The sequence below is a fragment of the Halyomorpha halys genome, unplaced genomic scaffold (genome assembly GCF_000696795.3).
Source record: "Halyomorpha halys isolate HHAL.00 unplaced genomic scaffold, Hhal_1.1 Scaffold320.1, whole genome shotgun sequence".
Taxonomy (NCBI): domain Eukaryota; kingdom Metazoa; phylum Arthropoda; class Insecta; order Hemiptera; family Pentatomidae; genus Halyomorpha; species Halyomorpha halys.
In genome coordinates this window covers 1,112,684-1,123,070 of record NW_027116715.1, presented here as the reverse complement: position 1 = coordinate 1,123,070, position 10,387 = coordinate 1,112,684, and the positions used below count along the sequence as shown (strand labels likewise).

The 10,387-nt window shown below is 27.6% G+C and overlaps 1 protein-coding gene across 2 annotated transcripts; it reads left to right on the top strand.

Annotated features, from left to right (window-relative positions):
• The first annotated feature begins 67 nt into the window (after positions 1 to 67).
• On the top strand, positions 68 to 10,168 carry l(1)G0320 (signal sequence receptor subunit 1 l(1)G0320). Of its 2 annotated transcripts, XM_014421419.3 has the most exons (6): positions 104 to 283; positions 491 to 679; positions 1,964 to 2,223; positions 2,822 to 3,101; positions 5,027 to 5,088; positions 7,500 to 10,168. In XM_014421419.3, the coding sequence occupies exons 1-6, from the start codon at positions 220 to 222 to the stop codon at positions 7,518 to 7,520; spliced, it is 876 nt and encodes a 291-aa protein (XP_014276905.1). In that variant the 5' UTR covers positions 104 to 219; the 3' UTR covers positions 7,521 to 10,168. The 2 variants fall into 2 exon arrangements, with proteins under 2 accessions (XP_014276904.1, XP_014276905.1); XM_014421418.3 differs by lacking the exon at positions 5,027 to 5,088 and having other exon boundaries at positions 68 to 283.
• The last annotated feature ends 219 nt before the right edge of the window (positions 10,169 to 10,387 follow it).

Sequence of the window (10,387 nt, the reverse complement as noted above, 5' to 3'; positions counted from 1 at the left end):
TGATTCGTATCTGTTTGTTATTATTGAGTGATTGTATTTAATGTTTATAAAATTTAATTTCCACTAAGTTGGTATATTTCCTGCCATGTGTTACCTTCTGGCTCCACGTCCGACAGTATAACAACATCCTTAGTAGACGCTGTTAGGGCTACGTTTCACTTTTTCGGGATATGTGACATTGCTGTTTTGGATCGTCTATAGTTCACATCTAGTCTCAGGATGAAGCTCATCTATTTAGTTTTTCTAATTGCTCTTCCAGCTTTAATTTCTACTGTCAGTCGAGGTTAGGAAAATATATTTTCTTTACATTCTAGTGTAGTAAGTACGGTTTTAAAGAAGAAACTAAGTACTGAAATTCCTTACTTGAAGTTAAAATATTAGAACGAAATGTTCTTTATGTAGGAATGAATAACCTTTCATTTTATCTCTTCTTATTGAATCAAGATTTGATTAGTTCTATAATCTTTCATTTTAATTATTTTATGTTAAGGTGGTGTAGCAAGAGCACAAGAAGATGATGTTGATGATGAAATGGTAGATGTTGAAGGAGAAGAAACTGCAGTTGTCGGTGAAGACGCACCAGAGGAGGAAGAAGCACAAGACAAACCCACAGGATCGCCTGATGCAGATACTACAATATTGTTCACAAAACCTGCTCAAGTGCCTGGAACAATAATGGGTAAGTTTACCTAACAATTACTGTTTTTATTTTAAATGGTTTCTTTATCCCACAGCAGTCTGTTAAAAAGTTATTAAGGAAAATGAAGCTTATTTGATAGTATTATCTGTTGATAAGATATTTAAACGGTCTTGTTTTTATAATTAAAACAGTTAACTTTTTACTAGTTTACTTTCAATTTTCTGCTGACTGTGTTATGAATTATTGAATGACTTTATTAACAAAGTCTTAAGTTAAAGTCATAGATAAGAATATTTCATTCAAAGGAGATAGCTGACACTTGTTTTGCCTAGCGTACAGACAGTATTTTGCACCTTATACTGCCCAGCTGTACTGTTTGAAGTAGAAAGCTGCAGTTCATGTGACAATAGAGGGGGGGGTTGTTTAAGGTCGTGATCTATATTTCTGACATTTATTAGCTGTTAAATTTTTTTTTTTTTTTTAGTTTTAAATTTAACAATTATTAGATTTAATGTTAATCAATATGTAGTTTTTTGTTTCTTTGTGAAATCCTGATAAATATTTCTTAAAGCATTAGTAATTTCATACATATTACATAACATTTTTAAGTCCATTTACCATGTTTAGAATTTCAAGTCAATGTTCCCCACACCTAGTTTAATTTTAATGTTGCACTATAGTCATTTACATTTAAATTTTATAAAGTCATTTCAGTGTGACATACCATGAAAATGCAATACGTTATATTTGTGTATATAAATATTTTTCTTTTTGCTATAAATAATTCTGTTTTCTTTGACAGTTTTGCTTTCTTAATCACTTCTTGTTGATGGAAATAATCACAACACTAATGATTTACTCAGACTCGATTGATATTAAAGAATATTGATCAGTAATTGTTATTTGTAAAGGATTAATGATTGAACTTACAATTGCTTGTTATGTTATAGAAATAAAAAGTGTATATATTTGGAGGACCACTGCAAAAAAAAATACATTTTTTATTTATTTTCTACCTGATCAAAATAAAATTACATTTTGTTATTTATTCATGGATTGCAAAAGAGAAATTAGGATGAAGGAAATATAAATACTAATTTTTACAATATTCAACTATGTTTTATGATTTTACAAAATATTTCAAGTAATAAGTTAACAATGATCAATTGTTTGTAAACATCTTATTTGTTTACAGAAATGTTATAGTTTTTCTTCATTTCCATTTTAGTTTGACACACAAGTATATTAGTTCCCTCTAACATTAATAGTACCCATACTATTTGGTCTTATATTAATATATTTTTATTTAATTTATTTTTTCAGAATTACCTGGAGGTGTCCTTGTGGAATTCCTTGTTGGTTTTAAAAACAAGGGATCACAGGACTTTGTCTTAGAAACACTTGATGCCTCTTTCAGGTATCCAATGGATTTTAATTTCTACATTCAAAATTTTTCCACTCTTGCATATGAGCGTAATGTATCTCCTGGTCAAGAAGCAACTCTTTTCTACTCTTTCATGCCAGCAGAAGCCTTTGCTGGAAGGCCTTTCGGATTGAGTGTTAATCTGAGATACAGAGACTTGGTATGGTATCAATATAATTTTACATGTTAATATTTTTACTCTTTAATTAAAAACATCATAATTAACGATTTCATTAGTTTTAACTACCAGTTGAGGAAGGTCGTCTCTTACTCTTTCATTGTGATTTTATGAGGCATTTGTTTGTTAATAGATATATTTGAGTTATATTAAAAAATCAATATTAAGTCAAGACCATTTTTCAATCGACTTCATAAAAGTATTATTTGTACATTAATAATAACATTTTTATATCAATGTAATGCTTATAAAACATTCTTGGTAGTACTGCTGTTTGTTCCATTATTTTTTAGAAAATTAGTATTATAAATTCTTGTGAATAGGTATTAAGATATTTTAGATATCTTGAGTTTTCTACAAAATTTACAAATACAAAATGGTATTATTTCTTTAGTGCTTAAGTTGACAGTATCACATTCATTTGAAATACAAAAGAGAATGTTTTATGTATTTAGTAATTATTGTAATTGAATGGATTTAACATCATGTATTTTGAGTCGATATGAACTCTAGACTATCATTAATTATATTTGTAATTAATGATGTGTACTTAACTAATATATTATTTAATTTTCTGTAGAATGGAAACCAGTTCTATGAAGGAGTGTATAATGAGACTGTTAACATCATTGAACTTGATGAGGGCCTTGATGGAGAGACTTTCTTCTTGTATGTGTTCCTCGGCGCCTTAGTCGTGCTGATGTTAGTTGTTGGTCAGCAGTTCCTCTACTCTGTTGGCAAGAAAAGGGGAACTAGCACGAGCTCTGCTAGCAAGAAACATATTGAAATGGGCACATCAAGTCACAACGATGTCGACTATAATTGGCTTCCCTCAGAAATTTACAACGAATATGTTTTAGGTAAGTTAACTGTTTCCATTCTGCCAGTGATTATCAATTATGGTATTATTTTGTTATTAGAATAGCATAATCATAAATTATTTTTATAAACTTTGAGAATTTTGTTTGCTAATGTTTTCCTTGATAGACTTTCATTAATTTATGGCTTACTGAACTGTTACATTTCCATAAATCATGAATTAGTAATGTTGACAAAAAATTTCCACTTGAAAACTTAATCTGGACACAGCCTTATTTCATAGGAAGGTCTTAAATGAGAAAAACATTTTATGGAAGTCTAGTTATTTTAAATTTTAATTTAAAAAAATGCCAATAGACATAATATGATAAAAACTATAAGAAAAGGCTTTATTACTGTGAAATAATGTAATGATTGAATGGGAATTCTTCATTGGCAGTTCTTTCAGTTTCCTGATTGTTATTTTTCCTCCCTTAATCAGTTAACGCCTTGATTAAACCTTGTGGATATTATCCTTTGAATATTTTAACTATGAGGAAAATTATAATTTCTTTTGAAGAGTTCACTGCAGTACTACATGATCATTTCTTTGATTGAATTCACAGCTTTTATTTGAAGGATATATGTCTGAGCCATTTCTCCTAAACTAGTTGTATGTAACCTTTAGTATCATGTTTTTTCTATTACAGAGCTAAGTGGTTATTTAATTGTTGAAACAAGGTCAAAAACCATAAACTAACAAAAACTAAAATTGTTGACACTCTATAACTTTTTTAAAATGTTTTCATTGAGGCTTACTATTTTAATTGCTTAACAAAATTTAAATATAATTGCATGGGCGGGAGTTGCTGTAAATATTTCTTGTTCTGAGTTCAAAATAAACAACTCATAGGAAAAAACAAATATTTAATCTCTTATCTATTCCTCCTTATCTATTCACATTTGTTGCTATAAGTTGGTAATATTTTTTAAAACCTTAATGCCTAAATATAATGTTACTGTTAGCAATCATTCCATTGTTTTAATTAATGAGTATAGTATCTGGTTATTCTGAGAATATTGTGAATCATTTTGTTTACAATATAGCGTATATAATAATTTATATACATTGAATGGTGTTTTTTTTTTTTATATAGACAATCAATTTAAATAGAAATCCAATTTATTCACTTGAGGAGCTCTACTTGTGCTCAGCAATCATGCTTGTTGATCAATTTACTAAATTTAATGTATACATGAGTAGTAAAACTAATAATTAAAACAAATTGCTAATTAATATTTTAAAGGATAATTTGTAATAGTATATATTTTAAAATAATTGATAACTCACTTTGGTAAAATACTTGAGAAATATTAGGTGACCCCATTATTATCAATGATGGTTAACAATTTATGCATTTTTATTTAGCTGTTTGTCATAGAATAATTATTTGTTTACCAATTATATTTAAATAGTTATTACATTTTTTTTTAAATATTTGGTTTAGAGATTATCTATTTTTTTTTTTACTTATGAATGTGAAACATCTAGCTGATTTTGTTTTTTTTTTAAATCCAAATTTGAAAGAGTAGCTCCTTTCATGATATTGAAGAGATGTATTCGTATCAATTAGAAAAAAGTGATCTATTCATTTTAACATCTACCTAGGATGGAATAGTTTTAAAATTCTGAGTCATAGTAGATTAAAAAAAAATTTATTGCTGATTCTAAGTAGTTTAAAAATTCCTTCCATTTTTTAATTAGCTTGTTTTATGGTTTTGTTTTATTTGAAAAAAATCACTATCCAAATGTTTCAAAAAAAATTTATTTTGTTGTTTAAAATTTAAAGTCATCAACGAAGAACAATTTAAAAATACCAATCATATTTTTAAAAAATCTCAGAGCTACTCAAATGTTGAAGTAATTTTAAATTTTAAAACTTTGCGTAGCCAATAAACTTCTATTTCTCAAGTACATTTTTTGCAGAAAATGGTCACCAGAATTCCAAGCATACTAAGGGAAAAAGGCGAAAGCATAAAAAGGGCGAGGTAATCAATTACTTGTAGGAACATGTTTTCTTTTACATTCGTAGTATTTAGATCTATCAAAACCATTCATGACCTGGAATCGTAGATTGAAATAATTGGAATGCACTCTTTGTTGATTTCTTTAATTATTAGTTTTTCTTATTTTTATTTTGTGTGACTAGTAGCATGATTAGTGATTAGATTTATTTCATCAGGTAGTGAAATTCGTATTACTATACACCGATTCATGAGTCTAGCTTGAATGTTGCCTTAGATCTAACCTAACCTAATTTACTCCAGAACTTAAACAATACCAATACAAAAATGATCTGACGATTGTCGTTAGCTTTGGAGTAATTTATTTCTCGATTCGTTTTATTCCTGATTTAATCTTATGCCAAGATCGGTTGAGCTTTAAAGAATTATCTTTTACCTTCATGATACTTATAAATTAGAACAATTACATAGTTTTGATAGATTTACTAGGGTTTCCCCTTTTATATGCTAATTGATGCTCATATTTATTATATTTTCAATTATCTCTCCATTATGTTATCTATTACCTTACCTTTGATGGTCACATCACTCAGGTTAGACTTTGTTAAAAAAATTAGCTTGTGTCTTGGAATGGAAATCATTTTTAACATAAGCAACATTGTTTCCATTAGTTTGGCATCGTTATGATGATGATAATTTTAATGTTTCTTCCATTTTTATTGTCTAAAACTGAACTTAACGTTTTTGTAAGAAATGGTCAGGGCTGCGGTTAAGAGAAAAAAATAGTTTTCAACTAACAACAAGATTTCAATCCTGACCTTCAAATTCACATATGGTTAATCTTCCATATTTGATATGATTTTTTTGTGCTTGGATCTAAAAATGATTATTATTTTCTGTTTTATTAATGCAAATGCATCTCGCCTACTTCTTTAATGCACTTTCTATTACTAGATAAAATTTTTAAATAGTTACTTTTATTTTAACTATGATTAGTGAAGCCATTTATGACTTGGTATTCTTTAGTAACTATTACCTATTCCTATTTATTTTTTATTTATTATTTTATTTTATTTTATCTATTATATCTCGTTTTAGATTATATTTGCTTCTAGTCCTTATGCTTAAATGTAATTAATTATTTTATTTTTTCCATTCTTAAAATTGTTGTGAATTAGTTTTTGCATGTTGGATTTTATAGTTAATATACATCATGTCATGTTAATGTATCAATGAAGTGAATATGTTAACTGCCAATATAACTTCAGATTATTTCTTAGAATATGAAGAATGAGTTATCCCATGGTTTATATACTTGCCATATTAGTGCAGCTACTATGAAATTCTTTGTTGCATAAATACAACTAATTAAAAAAAAAACTATGATATAATTCATAGTTAAGTTAATAACGCAAATTATATCTTCTTTGTTAAGAGATTGTCTCTGAAACATTTCATGCTATCAATTTAACTTGGCCCCATCCACACATAACTTTGTGTTTCACCTCAACTCTCTTTGATAAAAAAAAGGTTTTCCTTCATTATTCATCGCTCTTAAACCATTCTTGAATTTGTGGAGGGTTGGGTAATATTTTTTCGATGTAATGTGCTACGACCCTACTAAGTAAATAAGTGTTCTTTTCACAAATTAATAAATCGGATTTGATTTTTAAAAATTTCAGTTTTATATTTGAAAATCATTTCTATCTTTAAATTCTATTTGATAAAGTTTAACCTGGTAATAGTTATTTTAATTGTTGATGATTTATGTACAGGATAGGAGATAGCTCAGTGGGTAAGGTACTGAACTCATAAATCTTGGGCCTCGGTTCAATTCTGATTGTGGCAAATTATAGTTAATTATATTAGTCGTAGATCTATTCTGGAGTCAGGAGATCTGGGGCATTCCCAGCCTATATAAAGTATATGCCTCATCCTTCAATGGGTTGGGGAGAAAACATGATAGTTGCCAACTTTTGAACCCAAAACCCTTCATAGGTTGTTGTATAGTTTTTATTTATGTTAACTGTTTTTATATATGTACCATTGCCATATACCATGAAATTATGTTAATATTTTTTAAACCAGCTTATGATTATGTATCTATCCCTCCTCCTCCCAACCTGTTTTATTCTCACTTCTCTTAATTCGATTAAATTTGAGTAGTTAACCTGGAATGTAGTTTGTAAATTATTATAGTATGGTATATGATGCTACAACAGTTAGTAGCTGCTATTATTTTACTGTTACTAAAAATTTACTAGCCATCTTTTTGACTTCATTAAGACCTCTGACTCCCAACCACTTGTGGAAGGAACCAATACAATCACATGGTTTCTTTCAATCTTAATCACACATAATTAATAATACTCTTCTCCATTATATATTTTTGAGATTTATGTTCATTTAATGATTAATTTCATGCGTTTTTTTAGACCCAAAGTCATCGAGAGTAAGTAAGTCACCCAAAGCCAGCCCCCGGCAGAGAAAAGCAAAAAGAGCAGTTGGCGATGATTGAAGAGAGAAACAAAAAAAACATCAATTGGGTGATTAAAAATTTTAAAACATCTCAGGGGGAGATTACAAACTGTTCTATTTGTTAAAATAATAAATGCTCACATCTTACACCTTTACTAGAACTTAACTGACACTACCTGAGTGTTACATCTTGTTTGGAAAATTCGAGATTGAACCTCAATGTCAATCGGTTCAAAAATATTTTGGAGCACTTATGAACTAAGCAGTTTTAAAATGAATTTTATAATTGAATCTTAAAATGATATACAGGCATGTGAATAATTTATTTCGTTTTTGGATTGTTTAAATTATAACTTAATACAAGGCTTGTATCTGAAAATGTGTTGTAGTGTCAAGGAAGAATATACCCCTGCAATTATAGTTATTATTTATTTTAATTCTTTTTTTTTTTTATCTCATTACTTTTTGTTATTGATTTGATTTTTCAATATATCTCTTACTTAAAATACTCATAGCAATAGTCAAATTCTGATTTGTTGTTAATTTTTTCTAATTTTGTTGACCATAATATCTTAAAATTGAAAAAAAAAAAAATATATATTTATGTAATTTTATAACCGCATCATTGTAGTAAATATATTTGAACACTTTATTTTTATAGCCTGCCTCTGATTTGACTTCCTATCTTAATAGTATTCTTTTTTTATTAGTAAACCAGTGGATTGAAAAAAAAAACATATTTAAAAACATAAGTATTTAAGTGTTGTATAGATGCTATGAATTTTGTAAATTTTTTTTTTTTAATGTAAATAATACATAAGAGTATATTACTTAACCACAATGTGGTTTTATTATAAGCTGAAATGGTGTTGAATTAAATTTGTTGTATTTTCCATTTTTACATAAAATTTTGTCATTTATTGATTGCACAAATGTATTACCAGATGCTTAATTGTAGATTAAATGAATATGGATTGAAATATAAAGTGATAGGCAGATTTCTAATGTATAAATCTCTTTTAGTTTATTGCATTTTTAATTTTATTTGCAGTTTTTGATTAAAAGACAATTTTTTTCAATGAAATATACAAATCACTTGTATATGACCATTATACCCATAACATTTGATTTACAGAATTTTAAAACCGATTGTATTATGTAAAAAAAAAAATTAATTTATTTTTGTTTATAATATTATTCTTTGCCCTTATATAATTTATAGATAAGGCTATGTTAAATATTTGTGAGTGAGATAGTTTAGAAAATGGTTGAGAACCAAGTAATCGTTTTTAGAAATTTCTTTACAAATTAATTTATATTATTTGTCTTCTTTTTTATTTGGAAATGGATAAGAAATTGTAAATGTATGATTATATAGGATTAATGGAAAGTTAATATTTTAAAAAACATTTTACATTTAATAAATAAGATCGAGTTTATTTAAAATTACTATATCCTGTTCAGTGAGAGTGCTGGGGACGGATAGAAGTTCACTTGGTTTTTTTTTTTCTATTGCAGTGTTAGCACCTTTAGAATCGATGGCTGTTTAGTATAATTTGTCATGCTCTGCTGTTAAAACTTTAAATATTTTTTAAAATAATGGATATTGATTTATAAAATTAAACTCCATTGATATTTTTAATTGCAACTACAATTTAACTGGAATGACTTAAGTGGTACTGTACTGTTCGAACTTCTTCCTAATTCATTGAAAAAAATTTATTGTTTCTGATAGAGCATTAAAAAGTTAATGAAATTTGCCACCAATAATAGTAAACTGAAAAAACAAAACAAAAAAAAAAAACTGATTTTCCACCCATCTGTTATTCAGGGAAATGGGAAGAATTAGGAGGGAACAGTAGGCAAGATAATTTTATTTCTTGAAGCGAATGGGGCAAAAGGAAAATTGGTTTGAATGCACATGTATGGTGTGGGATGATATCCCAGCATTTAGTTGAACAGAGTATGGTTATTGGTGTAAGGTTTAAAGAATAGATATATTACTTTTAATCATATACACTTGTTACAGAAAAGACAAATCAAAACATTAACAGTTATTGTACTTTAAATTGCTATCTATTATATTAATAAAATTCTTGTGTTATTTTTTTGGCTCACATTTGCAATGTGGATGAATTTATATTTAATTGTGTGGTAATGGACATTATGAGGTACTGAATACTGACTGATTGTTATTTGCAATTTATTTAAGCAGACTTGTTAATTAACACAAGGTAAACTGACTATGCCTTAGAAACCTATCAGCACATTTGCTGATTAAAATAAGTATAAGTGATTGTGATATTGTCGTCTGTAAGGCCTCCTTCGCATTTTCTGATAGTTTTCTATTGGCAACAGTTGGCATAAAACGTTTCATTTGACTATTGCTAAAATGTCTGTTCCTAAACATGTTTTTCTGTTATTGTAACAAAACCGGAAACAACATTGATTTTTTTTTTCTAAGAATTAATGTTTGTTTTGTTACCCTTGCTTCATTCATTAGATCAAATTTTCTGGTTTAGAAAGCTAAAACTTTATTGTTTTATCATGTGTAACATTTACAAGTAATTAGTAAGTGAATAAGATAAAATGTACTTGTCCAGTAATAAAGTCTGTTGTTTCTCAAGTTCTGAAATGATTTTAGAATATCTTTATTTAATTTATGATTTATATCTTTATATAAAATTTTGCACATTAAGTAAAAAAAAACCTATTTCTTTATCACATCAACTGCTGAGTTGTCGTTATGGTTGTGAACTGAGGCATTAAATAGTAAACTAAAGGAATTCATCACTACATCGATATAATTTTTGCTATACTAGACTAGATCTTACTTGATTTTTAA